This window comes from Etheostoma cragini, chromosome 16 (genome assembly GCF_013103735.1).
Source record: "Etheostoma cragini isolate CJK2018 chromosome 16, CSU_Ecrag_1.0, whole genome shotgun sequence".
NCBI classification, from domain to species: domain Eukaryota; kingdom Metazoa; phylum Chordata; class Actinopteri; order Perciformes; family Percidae; genus Etheostoma; species Etheostoma cragini.
The window spans coordinates 6724412-6746228 of NC_048422.1; the positions used below are offsets into that span (position 1 = coordinate 6724412).

At 41.3% G+C, this 21817-nt stretch overlaps 1 protein-coding gene across 2 annotated transcripts in view; it reads left to right on the top strand.

The window, feature by feature from the left end:
- The first annotated feature begins 220 nt into the window (after nt 1–220).
- Nucleotides 221–21817, top strand: part of dpysl2b (dihydropyrimidinase like 2b) — a 35747-nt gene continuing 14150 nt past the window's right edge. The window contains exons 1-5 of one of the 2 annotated variants that reach the window (XM_034896327.1): nt 221–871; nt 13910–13998; nt 15299–15483; nt 18864–19028; nt 19350–19411. In XM_034896327.1, coding sequence (XP_034752218.1) covers nt 605–871; nt 13910–13998; nt 15299–15483; nt 18864–19028; nt 19350–19411 — 768 coding nt within the window. In that variant the 5' untranslated portion in view covers nt 221–604. Of the gene's footprint in view, nt 872–4069; nt 4392–13909; nt 13999–15298; nt 15484–18863; nt 19029–19349; nt 19412–21817 lie in introns of those variants that run through there. The other variant, XM_034896328.1, reaches the window with a different exon arrangement.

Here is a 21817-nt window from a genome sequence, read left to right on the forward strand (position 1 = left end):
TAAACTCCCTGACAGGCGTTGCCCCCTGATGGGTTAGAGCTTTGTAGATCAAGTCTTTACTTTGGACAAGAGAGGACCGATCACTTCCGGACAGTCGGATGTGATGCGCGCCTGGCACGGCCAGTCTCTAGACGGGTTCACAGAGGCTACAGGTAATCCCTTATCAGGAAACACCCTCCTCCTTAGCATACTGGGTCTTTATTTTTGACATAGCTAGGCAGCAGGACTCACTTTCACTCGTGAAATAGCAAAGGGATATTGGCTGGAGGCTCGAAGCTAACACACACTCATGAGTAAGCAAATCTAAACTGTTTGCTGATCTGAAAGGGGATTAGAGACTGGGAGAACAGCGGAAGATCTTCTCTCATCCTTCCCCAATATCTCATAAAATTACGCAGATTTACGGTGCATTTCTCTCTCTACAGTGGGAGTGTTTTCATGCAGCATTAGCCCAACAGTTCTTTTGTCACAGTGCGACCACCTGCGCTTGAAAATAGGCAAAGGCGGTGGCTGTCCAAGCGTGCGGACCTGAAAAAAGCTGAGACTCTGTGCATCTGTGCGCAGCTACTCCCCCAGAAACCTAACAGCCCCCCGCCTGCAAGGCATGTCGACCGCCGGGGAAGTACCAGCCTTCTTCAAGAGCATGGGCTCCGACAGCCCCGCCAGGCCGAGGCAGAAATTCTGTGGCATGTTCTGCCCGGTGGAAGGCTCCTCGGACAGCAAGACGCTGGACTTTAATGCGCTCTCGGGGTGCAGGAGCAAGAGTGACGGGCGAGTCATTGACCGGCAGACCGACATCTCCCAGCCGAGGAAGGTGGTGATCCGGGAGAGCACAGGGAAAGAAGCTCTGCAGAACCTGGATGATAAAAAGGTGATTCTCTATTGGTTTTCATGCGTATATTGTGTATTCTCCCCCCCCCCCCCCAATCCTCGTATCTTTTTGTCGTCTTTTTTTCCAACTCTCATTTCTGTCATCCGACATTCAGATCTGTGTTAATTTTTCACCTAAAAGTGTTCCAATTCCAGCCTCTGCCACTCATTTGAGTTTGTCTAAGCTTACAGACAATGTACACCAGGCAAGTTGTCCTGACTACATTTCCCAGAAAGCAGTGTGATGTAACAGAGTAAAAGGAGAGGGCCCACCATGCAGAGCTGCCAGAGGGAGTGGCTCCTGTGTATTTGGAGCTTACCTTAGTGTTCATTCTGCACAATATTATTGAACAAGATATCTGCAGTTCTAAGAGGTCTGAAGGGGGGGGGGGGGGGGGGGGTTATTTGGTTCTAAATGGGACACACACATGATGTGATGCATGGCTGCTGCATTGTTGTGCCTGTGTGTTTAGGTCCTCTAACAGCAGCATTCTGGCTGTGGGGTTGATGGATAAGAGATGGCAGCTGTGACTTGCAGGAAAATCTGACAACTTTTCTGCTGCGGTTACAAACTCCCCATCCAGGTTTCACAGTCGGGGGGTAAAAGGTTGCACTTACAGTATTCTCACGATCTTTACTTAATATTTAGGCACTCAGGATGCTGTTAAAAGCTTTGTGTAGGGGAGCTGGGCATCATGTTACATATTGATTGCATTAGCCACACAATGTGCTCTTTACTTACTCCCTTATCTCTAATCTATTCAAGTCTTACATGGAGAGTGGTTTACCTTATCTGGTAAAAGAATATACATTTGACATGAATGGATTTGATCTTGTGTATTAATAGAATGAGAGATCAAATTAAATGATGGGATGTTTAAAAGCAAGCCTACATCTTAGGATCATTCTTGATCGTCACATTAGCAGACTGCAGTGTTGGAAAGTAATAGTACAATTACTCAGAGTACTGGAGTCAGATTAGTTTGTAATTTACTTGAGTATTTTCATTTTCTTTTCCTTCATACTTCTACTCTGCTACATTAAGAAGCAACTATTGTACTTTTTTACTTCAGTACATTTATTTAATAAATTACTAATTATTTTTCAGACTCAGATTCATAATACAAAATATAATCAACAAATAAAGTTAGAATATATTATTATCAAATAAGGAAAATTCCCAAGCTGCCCAGCAATAGATAAAGTGGACATATGATTACTTTCCGGTTTATGATTGTATTTTGGGTTTCTACTAGAACAATTTTACATGCTTTAATGTTAAAAAAACACATTATTTTTTCTGTGCTGTCTGTCTGAATATTCCTGTATTCACCCTCTGTCTGTTTCATTTTTGCGCCTGTCTCTTTAAGGCCCCTCCCGAAAAAGCCCGGTCCGCTCTGATTGGTCTTCCGCAATTGGGCACTAAGAGTTTCTGCACCATCAATGCAGCCGGGGAATGACTGTACCTTCTACCTTTATAAAGTATAGTTGTGACTGTCGGTACACGATCCGTCCTGCCTGAAAGATCCGTTCTGCGCATGCGCAATATGTTCACGCATGCGCGGATGATGTCATGATGAACGCGAATTTACAACACTGAACGATCTGTTCCCATAGACACTTAAAGAAAGTCTGTTCGCCTTCACCGGAAAGCTAACACTAGTTCAGCCAACAGCTAATTTGGCTAACCGCTAGCTGAGACAGCATGTAAAAGACCCTCAAAAGTTAAAATAACCGTTTAAATATATAACAGCTGTTACGTCAGTTCTACTTTACTTGTGCTCATTTAAAATGCAATCACTCAATACTTGTATTTATTATAACTGTAAAGTCTTAATTTAGCAGTAGCTGCTTTCCCCACTGTTTAGTTTGAGTAACATTATTTTCAGGCTGAATCAAGCTGTCAGCTAGCGGTTAGCTGAATTAGCATTAGCTAAACTAACGTCATTAGCTTTCCGGTGGAGGCTAACAGCAGACCGCTACTGTGTATCGTGCAGTGCCGTAAATCCCTGGTTAATCCATGATTATCATCTGCACGTGCTAACATATTGCACATGCGCAGGACGAATCGTGTATCGACAGTGACATCACAACTGTACAGAAGTCCTGATGGCTCGTTTAAAAGTGCATTGCTCTGTGGATTGAGCGTTTTTATACAGTATAGCACCTTGACCTGTTTTATTATAAAAAAGGGATGGAAATCTCAGTTTTTACTATATTGGATATTTAGTTTCATTTCCTTTTTTGGATGCAGTGATAATTAAAGGTTTAACTTTGGAGAACAATCTCTTGCCTCATACAGACCTGTGAAGCATCCGGTTAGTCGGGTTATTTAAAGAACAACACGTGCTTCTCCTTATACATGAAAAGTTATATACATGATAAATAAAAATACACTTTCTCAATTTAATACACTCAATAGTTTTGCAGTCCCAGCTATTGTTGGTCTATAACCGTGTAACATGGTCTAGTGGTTAGCTAATATTAACAAACTTTGTGTCGTTCTGTACCTGACATGACTGAGCCCGTGTCCTGGCTTTATGACTCTTCTCTAAGTGTGAACTGTATGGAAAGAAGTAAGCTGAATTTATTTCTCACTTTAAATGAAAAAGGCAGTGGTCCATAATTAACAATTGGAGGTAATATGGAATCCATGAAGCGTTCGGATACTGAATGTCATTTACGCTGAACTATTCTCAATCTGATTTTATTCTGTCTCTTGTGATACACATTGGGGCATCCGACCTGTTATCCAACACAAACCAAACGTCCGCTTCTAAACAGGCTTCTGCAGGGGAAAAGGTAAATCCCACGTCGTCTCCTATGTGCTGTCAAGCCTGACCCCACCAAGTGTCACTGCTTGTTTCAGGTCACACCTTGAAACTATAGCCTATTGGGACTGTTTAAACCACCAATAAAACGTGATTAAAGAAAAGTTCCAGAAACAAGTTCATTAGAGCTCGACAGAGGACAGGCTGAGATTTCAAGGATTCTAATAAAATTCAGATTTGAGACACAAGAGATGAAGTAGAGTTCAGATGGCTGCTTGGTTTACTTCATTTGTTCACTTGGTGCACTCTCAGCTAACAGCTCACTAATCCAAGGAGAGCAATTGATGGCATTAGTGACTCTTTCCTGTCAGTGGAGCTGGGCGAGGCTCTGCGCATGCTCCGTGTGGATCTTTTTATGGGAAGAGGCTTGCGAGCGGTCCCTCCCCTCCCCTCTTGTTTGACTCCGTCTGGGAAGGAAAGCTTTGGTGCATGCAGGCTTGGAGACCTGGAAGCTGCCAGGACTGGACCCGGAGTTGAGAGCTAGTTTGATTCTTGACATTTGTGGCCTCGTGAGGATCAGCAGCGAGCTTCTCCTTCATCTGCATCCCTGTTCCAACCCCCGGCGACCGAGCAGCGGTAATCCGTATAGAGTATCCCGTCGCATTGATTGCGGTCCACGGCGCAAAGCAAGACGAACCACCGGTGAAGATGTCTGGCTATCAGGGCAAGAAGAACATCCCCCGCATCACAGTGAGTGTGGGGCTCTTTTACTGTGGACCTAGCGGAGAATGGGCTATGAGCAGGCGGGTGTCCGCCGGGGTCTGGGCGGGTGGGCCTGCGGGTGTGGGTGCAGGATGTCACCGGGGCGGCATGGTGCCTGCGGCGCTGCCCTCTCCGACTAAATCTGGGCTCGGAGCTGAAGGATGTGACTGCACGGTTGCTTTCTAAAATATATTTCACACGTGCATATCGGTTTTATTGTCAAATCTCCTTAACAGGAGACTAACCGCATCGATAGCATCGAAAAATCGATGTGGCCGCCCATAGCAGTGGTGAGGCTGAAGAGAATGGGATTATTATTTTATTTGTTTTGCAGCATCTTTGTGACAAGTGCGCATCCACTGACCACTTAACCTTTCGAAGATTGATGTCTGCTGTAGATTCTCCCTCAGTTTGCCCTTCTTTGTGCATGGTAGGCCTATGCATGTCAGTTGAGATTTCACGCCGGTGGTCTTTGTTACGCGTTGTGTCTGCGAGTCCGGGTATCACTGCACACCAACTGGTGGGGCAAACGCTTCCCTGCATCCACTGTAACACCCAGTACCCTACTGGCTTTATTTTCATTTTTTTAAGCTCTTTTAACTTTTGGAGAAGCTGGCTTTTTAATTTCTATATCTTTTTAGAGTTGCAGGACAATCTAGGGGCCCATTGTGATGTTAGTGTGGGGCAGGTTATTTCCCTGAATCTGTAGTGGAGCTGTGATAGTGGTGGTTCAATGGAAAGTAGAGAATAGGGAGGGGAGCCGGGGGAGGGGAGGGAGGGAGGGAACGGTGGGTCCTATTTCCTTCCATGTTTCTCTCTCAGCTGTGTAATGAAGATGCATATAAGAGGGAGGTCACTGGACCTCCATGCTGATGTTAGTGAGTGAAGGGAAGTCATTGGGTTAAATTGTCAAAGATGGCTCAGAACAAAAGTCTCATGGAGGGAGCTGTCTGGGGGCTCTCAATATAAATCAGAGTCAATCTTTTGTGTGGATAGAAAGATGCATTACTGTTATGAATTGTTTGGCTTATGAGTGTCTACCAGGCCTACCAGGGACAAGCCAAGGGGTGCAAAGGTTCTCAGGTGACTCCTAAGCTATAGCCTCCATGTTAGGTGCCTGATGTTAACATTTCAGTGGGTTCAGTAAAAAGTCCTTTTATAAAAAATCTAATTCACTTACTATAATGAACTATAATTAGGGCAATGACGTGATGTGGGCGGGGTGGCGGCTGCTACTAAGGACGAGGGGACTTTTCAGACATCTGCGCTCGGAGGGGGCGGCAATCTCCTATAAGTCCATTCATTCTTATTTCTACTGTATTAGATGAAGCCTTAACCTCCATCCATTTTGCACCTGATGGAAGTCAGACAGTGCAGCCAGAGCGGTTTTGGCACCACAGTGTCCATGCTCATGCATGCGTCTGGAGTTGGAATCGTAGTTCTACAAAGATATGTACAGTGGCTTGAGAAAGTTTACACACCCATGCTAAACCCATGTTGATTAAAAAGAGGAATAAAAACCATCTTTTGGCTGTAGAAAATGCTACATTGTTTATGGAAAATCAATAAAAACTGTTAAACAAAAAAAAAAAATCTGTTGGAAACTGATCTTAATGCCTTAATTCAAAACATTTCGAAAAATCCAACCTTTTAGGGGGACCAATTTTCTTTGTGAATGAATAATGTATTGTAAATAAATAAATATTCTTCCTTTAAAATACAGGGGGCATAAGTATACACAGCCCTATGTTAAATTCCCGTGGAGGCAGGAACATTTTATTTTTAAAAGCCAGTTATTTCATGGATCCAGGATACTATGCGTCCTGATAAAGTTTTTCAAAATTAAAATGACTCCATATCATCACACACCCTTCATCATACCCAGAGAATGGCATGGTTTTATTTCAGTTAGCGTAATAGCTGCTTTGATTTGCATTGAGAGATGATCTTATGGAGACTTCCCCATGCCTATCTCTAGGTATGCTGAAGGGTATGTGATGATGCAAGGATACACATTCCAGCCTTGATGGAAAAAGTATTGATAAAAATTGTGATAATTCTTTGGTCATAGATCATATTTTCTGGAGGAGTTGCTATATGTCTATAAACCATTACAATTAAATATCTTTAAGTTTGGTAGTCTTAGGCAGACAAATCCAGCAATTTTAAAGACACTGAACTCTGGGAACTTAGGTGCAGCCCTATTGGGAAAAGGAGAAGAGATGTTGAAACGCAAAATGTCTTAATGAATGAATTAACACCCCAAAAAACATCTTAACGCAATTGGAGAAAACTAATCAGGGAGAGAAAAGTCTCACCTTTATGTTCCACTGGCTAGTTTAATTTAAGCTTGAACTTATTGGATATTTTGATTGTTTATAAAGTCCAGTCATTTATGATATAATTACCAATTTTAAACTTTTAAGACGGTGTTGATATCATGGTGTCTCTGGTGAAAACAGGCCGCTTGTCAGGTGAATTATTTCCCCCTGGACTCTCTGGCGAGTGTTTGAGGCGCAGCCGCCGATTGGTGGAGAGATCACAGGATTAGCAGACGTTGTCGACCCAGCAGTGATTAAGTCGGACCTAAATGGATCGTCTGCCTATTCTTGAACAGAAAAGTCAGTTCAATTTTTAATATGAATTGAGCATGATACATGTGTTGCATGACACTGTAGCTGCAGAATAGCGGAGTGTCTTGGTGACTTTGTGGATTTCATTAGTTTCACTCTGTAACCACTGGGCTTCTTCACTGAACAGGCGTCCGTGTGAAGAGTAGATGAGCTTATTAAACCAAACAGAGGCTGGAGGGGAAATGAGTGAGGTCAAATTGAATAAAAAGTAAACGGGAGAGGCACAGCAGGGACAAAGGAACCCTGTGTGTCCATTTCTCTCCGCACAACAGGCCAATCAAATTTAGAGCTTGGATTGTAAATGCGGAATTCAGATGTTCCATCCATCCATCCATCCATCCATCCATCCATCCATCCACCCATCCGCGGTCATTAGTGGTGGAGTGTTAGAGTCTTTAGAACAGTAGAGCTAACTGGTTTGTCTTGGACAGATGGAGACGGGTCAGCTGCACAGGCAGGGATGTACTTAACGCAGATCTCATCAAATATGAATGAACCCTCATAAGTTCACCACCTGGGTTTGGAGCTCCTGTGTTCCCGGAATCTCCGATGCAGACCGCTAACGCAGAGCCGAGTTAAAAGGTGTGCGATAGACGGGAATATAGACTCAAGTAGGGCTGCAGCTGATGTGTTTATTGTGATTAAATGGATTGGTTTGATCACTAGTTCCCAGAGTCCAAGGTGACCTCCTTTAAATGACTTGTTTTGTCTGACATTCCATTCATACATTCAGTTTTCCGTTGAATTGATAAGGTATTTAAGCCCGGATGGCTTTCCCAGATTCACATGTGTTTTAGTTTTACTCCACTGTACAGTGTATTAGATATCTTTGGGTTTTGGAATGTCTGTTGGACAAAACAAGCTAATTAAAGATTTCACATTGGACTATAAAAACTTGCGATGGCCATTTGCACTATTTATTAAATGTCAAAAACTAACTACCTAAGGAACTATTCAGAGAACTAATCAACAGATGAAAAAAACTGATTTGTTGCAGCCCTAAATTATGTTAAAGGGAGAAAACCAGCAAATCTTCACTTGAGCAAAGCTGAAACATAGTATGTTTGACAGGTTTCTCTTGATAAATAACCTAAAAGACAGAGTAGGATATAAATACAGATGAAAGCAGCAAAGTTAAAAGCAAAGCTATTGTTTGAGTAAAAGCAGCTCTAATGTCCATGTTAAAAGGACGATAAAAATAAACTGAGGCTATAATTAGACTGTCCTGGATTAAAGACTACAATCCGCAGGGGATGAGAGATCATTAGGCAGTCTGCTAGTATACCTGGAGTACAGTAGTTATCCCCCTGTGGCAGTGTGTTCATGCTGTTATCTCACAGTGCACAGTAGCCCAGGGCACTGTCTACATCACACACACACACACACACACACACACACACACACACACACACACACACACAGCACGCTGCTCTCCAAATCACCCACCCACCGGCACCGGCTGGTTTTCTTTCATGATCAAGATTATCATGAATTACCCCATTCATAAAGCCAGAAGTCTGAGAGAATATGCAATGTGTTAGTGTGTATTTTGTGTTTAGAGAAAGTAAACTTTTTTAATATTATTATTAATTAGTGCCTGAACAAAGGAGATTAGTATTTAGTAAAATCTGTAACAGGATTTTGGTGCCTTCAGATGTACTGTATCCTCAATGAACTATAAATATAACAGTTTTTCAGTTGGATTTAAGTAGATTTTATTTGTCAAAAAGAGAATTTAGGGGAATTTAAGTTAAAATTATATATTTCAATGTAAAAAAGAGAATTCTCATGTTTTCATAGACAAAGGGTTAATTAAGTGAATTTTTCAGTAAGAGAGATCAAATGAAACGGGTTTGAATGGAAGTTATGTATTCATCTTCCTTTGAAGCCTCTACCTATGGATTAATCGTCTACAGGTCACACTGTATCTTAATCAGTTTAATAAATGCACAAAAATCACCGTTAACATATATTTTGTATCCATAGTTTGTGTTTAGTTTTTCTAAATTGCAAACCAAGGTGTTAAGAGGTATATTTATCCCTCTGGAAATTAGATTAATATCTGTTTAGCTGGTTACAAAAAATACATGAATAGGGAAAAATGTGTTTTTAAAGTGGTTGTCTGAACATGTAGGGAAATTATTTTAGTAGCAGGCTGGTTTTTCAATAATCCAAGACACACATACATCATTGTGCTGAAAGTCTGACCTGGCAGCATTCTCCACCTGACTTCACAAATGTTCCCAGGGTATTTTCCATTTGGACAACACACTACGTTGCCGGGTTACGTCCGACACTGGCAGGCGTTTTCATAGCACCAAAATGGATTTTGACCTGATTTCATAAGACTTTTTTTTCTTCTGTTGAGCGTTTTAGTTTTACAAAATGTGTAATGAATCATTATAGCTTACAGGAGCCATATGATCCAACAGATTGATCTCATTGGCTGTAGCAGAAGTAATCAATATTCCCAGAGTCCATCATCAGTAGTCTATCTTACACTCTGCAGCCTTTTGCATTCGAAAGACTTCTTTAAATATGTTTGTTGCTGCTTATATTAATAATTTAATGCGTCATATGATTGTAATGTGAAACTACAAAAATTTAAAATTTAAAAATAATACAGTAGCTTGGCTATTAAGCAATGGCGTGTTGTGCATGATGTGTCGTGTCATGCAACTGACGATGCTCTCTGACCAATGCAGTATTTTAACCTTACCTTCTAGTGTCAGTTCAGCTTGTTTGAAACCTCAACCGAGATGTTGCCAAAAAAAGTGCCAGATCCACAACACAACAACGTTTGCTAATGGAAAACCAAAAAAGGAAACATGTTGGAAGTAACAAGTTGAGATGAGCTGTGCCAAACCTTACGATGCAGTGGAAATGAGTGATTTGAGTTCATTGTTTTGGATTTACAGCCAACAACTTTTCTGTTTTGGGTGACTTACCCAACAGCAGACTAGCTGGTGAAGAAAGTTGAGCATTTAGCAGCTAAAGAGACAGATATTCTGTCAAGGAGTTGGTGGAGAGTAAAACCGGTAGAAGCAAAGCCAACATTGGAATTATATCTGCCACGTGACCTGAAACACAACTCCAAATGAATGCTAATATTGCTCTGTGTCTGCTGGATGTGTAGCTACGCGACTGTTTGCTAGCATGCCGGCGGTCTGCCGTTGGCCTCCATCTGAAACGTTCGTTTAGCTTACAGCTAATTTGGCTAACCACTAGCTGAGACAGCATGTAAAAGACCCTTAAAACTGAAATAACCGTTTAAATATAAAACAGCTGTTATGTCCGTTCTATTTTACTTGTGCTCATTTAGAATACATATCACTCAATACGTGTCTTCATTATTAAATTATCTTAATTAAGCTGTAGCCTGCTTTACCCATTGTTTAGTTTGAGAAACGTTATTTTAGACTGAATCAAGCTTTCACCTAGCGGTTAGCCGAAATAGCTGTTAGCTAAGCTAGCGTCAGCTTTCCGGTGGAGGCTAACGGCAGACCACTACTGTGGAACAGATCATGCTTTTGCCTCCAACCATTCTTTTAACCAGCAAATGTTTCAAGCATAAGGTTAGAAACAAAAAAGCTAAACTGAATTCTATTTATCGAGATAAAGTTGAAGCAGAGGAAACTCTTTTGTGGACTTGTTAGTTATCCATCCATTTATTTGTCTAGATAAATAATGCTAACCTGAATCTTGCTAGCCTTGCTAGCTTGACAGCAGCAGACTTGTTTTTGTTGTTGTTGTTCCCACAAAAAACAAATTCATTCAGCTCTGTTGCCAGTCCATATTTTTTCTTTGTGGTCATGCACCCCCACCCCTTGGCCTCTGCAATGCTTCTACACCCCTTAGTTTTAGAAGAACCAGGATGTGGGCTTGAAGAAAGTTTATTGCCTTTTAAAAAAACAAAAATCAATACATGATTGAACGTTGCAATTAGCTTCAAAGCAGTGGTTTTCTTCATTGATGCTCAACACATTTCATTTAGCTGGTATGACAGTTACATTAGCGAGGTCTGGAATGAAAACACGCAAGTCCAGCAACAGTGAGCCCATTGAGCTTTGTCCACATCCTGTTTGTGAGGCTGTGAGAGGTTCCCATGAAGGAAAGGTCACTGTCATGTTTGGCTATGAGCCAGTACAATCAGACACTCTCTCTGCAACCCCTGTGAGTTCCAAAACAATCGAAGGATTATACAGTCTGGATTCAGGGCAAGTAATTGTTCTGCCAATTTGTTCTGCATCTGAACCTTTTAGACAAAAAGCCCTGTTTTAGCGAGACGTTTTACAAACCATCTGCCTTTCCCACACTAAGTAACCCCAAAAGTAGCCCCTCTTTATGGATCAAAAATGAAAAATTGTTTCAGAAAAGATTATTTTACCTCTGTGCCTGTGAAAATATGAGCGTTGACTTTGGAACCAAAGTCTCTTGGCAAACTTCAGTGAGCACTGTGATGATGACAGCCATGATGTGGCACATCACATAACGGCATATTTCTAAGCAGTTGTTGGGATGAAAGCAGGCCAGCATTGGGCTGGAGCAAGGCCAGGCGCTTCCACCAGAGCATAGATCGAAGATTACCACATGATCTATTCGCATTAGTTCCATCAGCGCTGTCAGCGCGTTGACTCGCCACACCTTTCAGATGCAAACTGCAAATCTGTGTGTCTGTGGGCTCAATCCTTGTTTATGGAGACCAAATATATGAGGTTGCGGGTTGGATTCCAACCTGTGGCACTTTCCTGGATTTCGTTCCCCCTCTCTCGCCCCTTTCATGTCTAGGCTGTCACAATAATGACCTAGATGCCACAAAATAATACTATTCTACTCAATATAGTACTACTATACCTGGATAGGGCTGCAACTATTTTTATGTTTCAAGAATAAGATTTTCTCTTTTAAAATAACTGGCAAAACAGGAGTGAAACAAGTAACTGTAGCTTTTAGAGTCTAACCCAATTCAACTTGGCAAAGTTTGAACATAAACTGGTTCCTAGAATATATCTACTTTTTTTTTTTATTATTCACGTGACAAATCCACAGATCAAGGCCTCAACGGAACGAAGAGGTGCACCAATTTTAAAAAGTGTGTTGAAAAGTTACCCCACCTGCCGGATCCCACTTTAACCCCTATGCATGTTTTTCTATAAAAAAATAAATAAAAGAACTCATTGCACCAGCTCCTGGTGCTCCTTGTTCACACAAAGATGTATTAGGTTTGATACATCTATAGTTGATCAATCTGTGGCATAAAAGATAAAGAAAATGAAAAAAAACTTATGTAATATCTGAAAAAGTGGACTCTACAGTGCCTCAGCTCTGTATGTGCTGGTTCAGATTCGGGGCGGGGCTCTGACTGCAAGCCATTGCAGAGCAGCTGCAGATGTGTCTGGAGCTGAGCTGCTGGCCGGGCTGTGGCCAGCGGCAGGAACAGAGCAGCCTTTGTAAGCCGCGGATGCTGGAGTCCTTGTGACCTGCACTGCCACTCCCTTTTTGGACAGAGGACCCGAGCTGGTGGGGTGACTTGATTGGGTGGGGGTGGGGTGGGAGGCTCAGGGTGGGAGGCTGTGGAGGTGGCAGACCCCCCCCCCCCTTCTCCCTCACAGACACAAGTGGCACAGCAGCAGGCATGGATGATTGATTACACAGTCTGTGCTCTGATTGGTTCTCTCATGTCCGTTCCTGTGACAGCTCGACCAGATGAAGAGGGTGGAGGGGTGTGTCTGGAGGCAGACTCCTGCCTTCATTGTTGCAACAGTGAATGCTCTACCACTCATTTTGTTGTTTAAGCGGAGCTTGAATACAGAAAGTGATGAACTTTTACTGTTGCTACACTAACGAAGTGTACCACTGAACTGCTGCACCTATTAACCAATAGGCTACACCCTTTAGTCACCATTTTCTCTGAGACTCCCTACCACCAATAATTAGTTTTTTTAGGGGTTATATGAATACAAGTTTAAAAACTGTGTTTTGTCACACACACTTGACAAATCACTTACACAAACTGATTTTCAAATAGAGACATTTATATATAATATCAGAGACAACAACCATAACATACATAAAGTTTACACTACAAACACCTAAAGAAATAAAAAAAAAACATTGTTTTATTATGGTTCAGTGTCATCCTAATGTATTTATTTATATTACCATTTCATTTCTTTATCCATTAACAAAATGAAAATGGTAAACTTGGTAAATGTCACTTAGTAAATAACACAGAATCGGACTTGCCGACTCGCCCTCAGATCCAAACCCAGGTTTTATTCAACTCCTTACTTCCCTTTCCCTCGCCTTTAATCTTCTACCTCTGCATGTTTTTATTTTCTCAATCTCTTTCTCTACCCCCCCCTCCACACCCCATCACATTATAAAGCGCGTCATTGTTAAAACGTCCGCACAGAAAGTAGTTCTGATTCGAACATCACCGCTCTTGGTCCGTTTTGTCGCCTGTCCGATTGTATGTGTGTGTGTGTGCGTGCACTTGTGCGCGTGCGTGAAAAGTTAAAGAAAGTTAATATTAGTTGAAAGCCATGGGTTCCTTTTTAGAATGCATCCTCAAGAGGTCAAGCATATGCTGCTATGTATTCCAGCAGGTTTGGCATATTGTTTCTTAGATGAGAGTGCAGATTCACTCTTTTATGTCCCATTTCCCAAAATGTCTTATGTGAAATGCAGTGGATCTGATCTAATCCAGTGTCCAATCCAGCCAAATAGGAAACTCAGCAACGGGTTTTTATAAGAGTCTCTAACACCCCAGACCAGTGTCTTGTCCCTACAGTTGTACACCAGCTTTTCCTGATGAAATATGTAATGCGGTGTCTAAATGTGCAGCGACTAATCATCTTTATTGTTTTCCAGAGTGATCGTCTCCTGATCAAAGGAGGAAAGATCGTGAACGATGACCAGTCCTTCTGTGCTGACATCTACATGGAAGACGGGGTCATCAAGTGAGTTTACTGTTGTTTTTTTTCTCAAACCTCAGACAGTTAAACCCAGATTTCATGTTTACAAAGTCCTAAATGTGTCTGACTGGTCCCTCTTTTTTTTAGCTAATACAAAAAATGGTAATAGTGAGAATGATAACAGATCAGTCTGCAGCTTGGACATGCTGCCATTTTGCCTGAACAATAGATTAATTTGATTTTGATTGAAATTGGAATTAATTTTACTCTGTAACAATTAGGCAAAATAAAATGGTTCAGACCTTGCATCAACAGCCATCTTGGGTAATCTGATCACAAGTGGCCATCTCGTCATTACAATGCGTCTCCGCGTGTGTCTCACATAACACTTTACACCCTCTTTGTTTGTTTTTCATTTCCTTTTTATGATATTATTGTTATTACTATATTATTGGGATATCTTGTTGCTAATCTTTCATTAATAATGTATTTAAAACAGTTGTAATTTGTGAAATTTGTAGTCATAGATTATTTAAAGATTATTTATAGATTATTATATACCTGCCAATGTGGCACGTAGATTGACAGTGTTACCCGCCAAATGCAAAATTCCCCCGCTTTGGCAGGTGTTCGGGTGTTAATTTCAGGCCCTGCCACACGCCCAGACAAAAATCAAGAAAGAAAGGTGACACAGCAACTACAGTAGTCAAAACCATTTAACAAAACAGTAGTGAAATAGACAAACGATAAACCAAATAAACACATGAAAAAAAGACAACACCATAAGCCCATCCCACACGTCTCTCCTCAGCACAAAGCTTCCTAAGCGCCAGGGCCGGCTTAACAATGTCCTGTGTCCTGGGCAACAAGACTCGAAATGATGGGTGTCAGCAAGCAGTGTGTAGTGTGTTGTAACGTAACGCCAACCGACCCTCTGTCAAAGTTATGAATTAAAACATGCAAATTTGTCATATTTGCTGTAATATTTGCTAATACATGCTGCGGCTTTACGTACTTTCACTTAGCTACGGTGCCGTTAAGTCCAGACTTGATCAGATCTCTGTGATCAAGTGCAAGTGACCGGTTCCCCTAATGGTTTATCCCGCCCAGCTACTAGCCCTCCAGAAAGCTCAGATACTTCGTCTATTTTCCCGTATAGACATCCAATCTGGAAAACCGTTTGTAAGACACCCTAGCCATCTCACAAGCCCACTCCTGGATCATTCTTCCATCGTTTTTTAAAAGAATCTGTCTGGCTATCATTTAACTAGTCCGGACCCAGCTTCTTATGGGTTTATCTATTCCGCTTAGGATAGTTTTTCATTTCTTTTGTTCGTTTCTTTAGACAAATTGGGGAAAATCTCATTGTGCCCGGCGGGGTGAAAACCATCGACGCCCACGGCCGCATGTTGATGCCGGGCGGCATCGACGTGCACACGCGTTTCCAGATGCCCGATCGAGGCATGGTGTCCGCCGATGACTTCTACCAGGGCACCAAGGCTGCTCTGGCCGGAGGCAGCACCATGATCAGTAAGTGACTCAGCAGAAAGATCCTCCCGGATGAAAGCAAAGATTCATCTGCGACTTCATATGTTTGTTTCCTTCGCCACTTTCCCTGCACTGGTTCTTCATTCACTGATTGGCTTTAATTGAAAATATCTTAATGGGAGCAGGACGGGTGCCAGACCTGTTCATGACCGAGCCAAGATATAAAACCGTCCATCTGCTCTGAGGACTCAGAGCCACGAGGAGCTGACTGCTGTTCACACTGGGCCAAGAAGTCAGTTCATTTTCCATTTTACACACACTGCAGGGATACTTTTCTTTTCTTTTAGTTTACTTTCTATTCTTGCAGTTCTATTTTGATCTAAAAATACATTTTATTTAAATCACAATCCGTTTTTTTTCCCTCCCAGTGTGCAATCCACTTGGTCTCTCTGGGTTTGTCTGGGTTTCCTCTTACGGTCCAAAGCCATGCTGGAAACTCAAAATGATTCTCCTAATACAGGATTATTGCACAACATAGCATATCCCGGCCTATTTAAGGGTAAATACAGTTTTTTTTTTCAAGTTGGACCCTATTTTTCTATGTTTTTTTTGTCTAAGTGACTGATGGGAACAACAATCTTTGACGTTGGTCCAGTATTAAGAGAGATCGCTGTGGTCGGCAGCCAGAAACAGGGTTGAAAAATACGGTAGTTATCCTTTAACTGGTGATCTGTTCATGGTGTTTTCTTTGTTAAATACCCCTATTTTTGTACTTTTGGATTCATAGTCAATGCGCCTTTTTTGTTATGTCCCTGTGTTATTTCACGAAACAGTTGCTGAGGTTTGGTTCTGAAAGTCAGATCCGTTTTGGATCTCAAGTCAAAGGTTGAAACCCAAGCGAAGAGATAAAACTCAAGAATCTGAGTATTACTCGTTTTATTTACTTAAAATTAGCAGGAACCTTAATAGATTTGGTAAAACAAAAAGGGATTTTAAATGACTAATAACATTCATTTGTTACTTTCTGTTTTGAATATACCATCTGTCCTCATCCAGTGGCTTCATTTACATTTTTTGTTATTTAAAAGAGACCTAAGAATTTAAAGATAAAAAAAGCTAAAGTAACGTGAAAAGATAAGAAAGTTATATTGAAGCTGTGGCCCTCCTTGTGCTGACGCCGCAGCTGACCTCTCCTCTCCCTCACAGTAGAACAAACACTCCCAGACGACTCGTGTTGTGTCCATGTCGCCTGATGCAGGCTCAGGCAGGTCTGGAACTGAGACGTAGCGCACAGGAAAGCATTCACAAGGTCACAAGTGGACAGATGTGTGGCTGCACCTGAAATGGAATGTGGCGGAGAGATTGTTTCAGATGCCAGACACAAACTAATTTAGATTTGAATCAGATTTCAACAAAGGATGAGAGTCCAGACTTTAGTTTACTGGATCTGAATCCAGTCTAGATATGCCAGAAATCAGAAGGGAGCTGCCACTCTGAACATGAAGACTCACGTTTCACAGCGAGTATATAGTTAGAAGCACTTGTGACACAAAGTTTTAATAATGGATTTATTCTTCGTTATATTATTCTTAAAATGGCCATATCCTGCTCACTTTCAGGGTCATAATTGTATTTTGAGGTTATACCAGAATACATTTATGTGGTTTAATTTTTATAAAACACTATATTTTTGTTGTACTGCACATTGTTGCAGCTCCTCTTTTCACCCTGTGTGTTGGGCTCTCTGTTTTATCTACAGAGTGAGGCATCTCACTGATCCATCTTTGTTTAGAGTTGCACATGTGCAGAAGCTAGGTAAGGACTACTAGCCAGTCAGTAGCAGAGAAGGAGGGCGTGCCATGCTAGCAGCTAGGCGAGCATTCTAATGTGTTACAAAGTGACGTGTTCGTCACGGAAGTAAAGGCTAGACTAAAATAGAGCTGTTTGGGAACAGTGTTTTCTGTTGCTGATGGTAAGTTCCTTTGGAATTTTTCACTTTGTGCATCTATAACGTGCACAAAAAAGATATACTGTATAACACAATAAAGGAAAGGTGAAAAACAAAAAGCATAATAGGAGTCAAGCAAAATGCCCAACATCAACTGATTTAAGCTTGTTATTTAAAAGAGACCTAAGTCTGTGTCCAGTATGACACATTTTCAGTCAGTTGAACATGTTTGGGTTTTGAACTGCTGTCTGAAGCAATTTGAAGACGTCACCTTGAGCTCTGGGAGATTGTGATGGTCATTTTGGTCATATTTTCTGACATTTTGCAATAATAAATGATTAGAAAAGGAAAAAGCTCCAGAGTGCTTCAAACAAATAGTATAAGTGCTCTTTGGAAGGGAACACAAAAGTTAATAGCTATTTCATGTTGAAATTACTTGCATAATGCACCTCGGTAGCTCATCTGGTAGAGCAGGCGCCCATATATAGAGGTTTACCCATCAATGCAGCGGCTGCAGGGTTGATTCCGCCCAGCGGCCTTTTGCTGCATGTTATTCCCCCTCTCTCTCCCTTTTCATGTTGTCATCTGTCCTTTAGAAATACAAGCCCAAACATAATCTTATTAAAAAAATTGAAATTACTTGTACCTGTTAGAATAGAACTGAGTGACTACCACAACCCACGCGTAGCGACAAAAAAAGCCGCCTTCTTATTAATAAGTCAGTTATTTAAAAGACTTGTTGAGAGATGTAGTGGATGAAGGATCACACGTCAGCAGATGTGAGACATTATGTTCTCTCATATGTTTTTGGGGGGCTTTTCCGCCCCCAAATTTTTGACTAGTAGCTAGGTGAGAAAGGGGAGAGAGGGGGAAGACATGCAGGAAATCGCCACAGGTCGGACCCAAACCCTGGACCCTCGCGTTGGGTCACAAACCTCGAATTACAGATCCAACCGGGCCACACTATGCTCAACTATTAGAGGTTTATATTTAGAACAATTGATATTAAAGCACACATTGTTTGAAAAATTGTGTAGAAAGCATGTTTGCTAAAGTATAAAATAACTTCAATTGCAAACAAAATACATTTAAATATTGTCATGTCAAAAGTGCTTTTCAGTCACAGGGCTTTCCAGCAGGGGAGCGGAAAAGTTACTTTTACTTTACTAAGACTTTCACCCAGGGATCAGGTGTTTGTGTCCTGGGAGTACTACTTAAGGGGACAAGTGTTTAAACACACACCACAATCTTTTTCTAATCTTAAATAGTTATTTGGTGCCTAAACCTAATTTCACAACTCAGTCACCTTTTTTGGCTACATTTTACTACTTCGGTCTCGTCTTTACTGAAGTCAAAATGTGTCAAAGTGATGGACTATGGGCTTTTCTTTGGAAAAATTTGCTTCTGCTGCTCCGTTAACGCGTGTGTGTGTGTGTGTGTGTGTGTGTGTGTGTGTGTGTGTGTGTGTGTCCAGTTGACCACGTGGTTCCTGAGCCTGGTGTTAGCCTCATCACGGCCTTCGAGCAGTGGCGTGAATGGGCCGACAGCAAGTCGTGCTGCGACTACTCGCTGCACGTCGACATCACCGAGTGGCACAAAGGCATCCAGGAAGACATGGAGGCGCTGGTCAAGGATCACGGTACGACCACCTACAACGCATTTGGGTTCAACGACACAATATGAAGAATTTGCATGGGGTTCAGAGAGTAATGTAATGTTCCCCACACACCACAGTTAACCAAATATTACACTTTTTCTTCTTTTAAGAAATGTAAAATGCTAAATACTCAACCCCTTCTGAGGAACTGGATGTTCTCTTTTTGGCTCATTGTGATACGTTTAAGTAGGTTCACAAGTGACACTTGTTAGTACTTTCTCAAGCATAGTGGTCTGTTGTATTTTCCAGTTTTTAATCTTCCCTTCCCCTGGTGGGTTTCACACTGACATCTTGTGTTTTCAGGGGTCAACTCTTTCCTGGTCTACCTGGCTTATAAGGATGTTTTCCAGCTCACGGACGCTCAGGTGGGCCTTCTCTTCTCCTTGTCACTTTGTTCTTTGTCATGCCATGTGTTGCTTAGAAAGAATGCATTTTCTTACCGGGTTGCAAATTGTAACATGATAATGGTAAAGACTATATTAAAGATCAAATATAATATCTTAGATTTGGATGGATCCTAGAGAGAGTTTGTTCTGTTGTGGCACTGTATTCTACTGGTGACAATGACACTGGTTGGCCTTAGAGAGACCAGGGTTAACATAGGAAACAAAAAGTAAAATAAGCAGGGCAAAATATTTTGTAGTGAATTAAACCTAAAACCTTCAAGGAAAAAATAAACAAAACTATACTACCAGGTTAAATAACTTATAAGAAATTAAAATAAACTTAACAAATTTCCAGTTTTAAATTTTTTAGCTATAATATTTGACTCTTCGAAAAAAAAAAAAAGGAGACGGCATAAATTTTATCATCTCTTCTGACATTGAACCACAACGGACTTGACGTGAGATGGCACTGTGCCATAATGGCTTCACATCGGTAACGCAAAGACTAAAATATAACATTTTATGGCTTTGTATGAATATGTAGCTACATACGTCAGAGACATTACACCTGGCCCTTATAAATGCATACTAAAATGAAACATATTGGAAACTAAAACCTTTCGGAAAATGTGGATGTAAACAAAATAGAAAAGTAAAATGAGATTGAAAAGATCAAAATAAAAAATCTCATTGAAAATACTGAGATACCGTTAGGTTCAAAACCCCAAGTCTTACTCTGCAAGCTTAAGATTCCTGGGTTCTAAGTTGCCTCACCCCAAAAGCTTTTTCTCCCTTTCTATATAGGTCTTACATATTCACATGATAACTATTTCACATTATAACCTTTTACAGTCCCCACAGAAATTAAGACGCAGCTTCTCCCACACACATGACACTGATGCTGCACAAAAAACCCCATCTGATCTGCTCTAATAGCAGTGAGACTAATGGACATCACTGTTAATAATAATAATAATAATAATAATAATAATAATAATAATAATAATAATAATGTGTTCGTTATTAATCCTGCGAGGGGACATTACAATTAACACTCTGTTGTTATTACACACAGGCCTGAATTACACACACATGCTCAGTACCTATACATGCACTAAATGGAGAGATGTCAGAGTGGTGGGGGGGGGGGGGGGGCTGCCCATGGAAAGGCGTCCCAGCAGTTGGGGGTGTGGTGCCTTGCTCAAGAGCACCTTTGCAGTGCCCAGGAGGTGAACTGGCACCTCCACCACCATACTTTGGTCCATATGGGGACTTGAACCAGCGACCCTCCGGTTCCCAACCCGACTCCCTAGCTACTACCAGCCCACAGGGGACATGAGACGTGACAGCACACAGACAAAGAGGATGCTGTTTACTGTAGAAGCAGTAGTTGGATTAACCAAAATACCAGCTAAATCACAACTTGTTTACAGTTGTCGACATACAGACCGACAGCCCGGCCAGAAAAGCAATTATGGTCAAACAAAAACTTTTTAGTTCATATTTTTTGTCAGTCTGCCAAGATGTTCACCACATTACGTCTGTATCTGTTTTTTGTCTGACAACAAACGGCAGCTGAGAGATTTGTAGCCAACAATAAGCCTGACGTTATAATAACACAGAAGTCATATCACGGCCTCCGTCCCACAGAGAGAGTTCCAGCGTGAATCGGTTTGTCTTGGCGTCTCCTCGTACCCACCGTCTGTGTGTTTCTCTCGGGAGGGTGAATGGATAATGAAAGCCACATCTCCGTCCAAGTCTCTTTCTGACTCATGAATGAATTAATCCCACTTGAAAGCTGGTTTGCAACAGAGATGTTTTGGTGTTTTTGCACCTGTGTGAGGAATGAGTTTCCCTCTCTTGTCAAACTTTGGCAGCTCGTTGTTGTTGTTGTGCGTTTGGCAGCCGGGAGGTGATGATGAGTAACTCATGCCCTTCAGTCTGTGAGGCTTCAGAAATAAAACAAATGTGAGGTACTAACGTACTGTATGCAAATATTCAATGCTTCATTTCAACAGCAAAGTATGGATGAGGGTTGTGATTATTGCCTGGTTGATTTTCCATATTATTTGGGGCTTAACCTCTTATCTGTGTACATTTTTAGGATTTTTAAGGACGAATATTTTGTTATTTAAAAATCCGATATGCCAATATATCGGCCGATAAATATCCAGAAACGCGTTACAAAACATAAAGATTTCCATAACATTAGTTATTTGTGGTTATTTATTTTAGTTCTCACTAAAATAATATAATCATTTTGCTTTTATTTTCACAACAGAACAGAGGAACATCAAAATATACTAAAGTTCTGGTAAAAAACACAAACTTAAGATATGAAACATTGACAAAAAAAAAAAAAATCTGTGTGTGTGTGTATATATA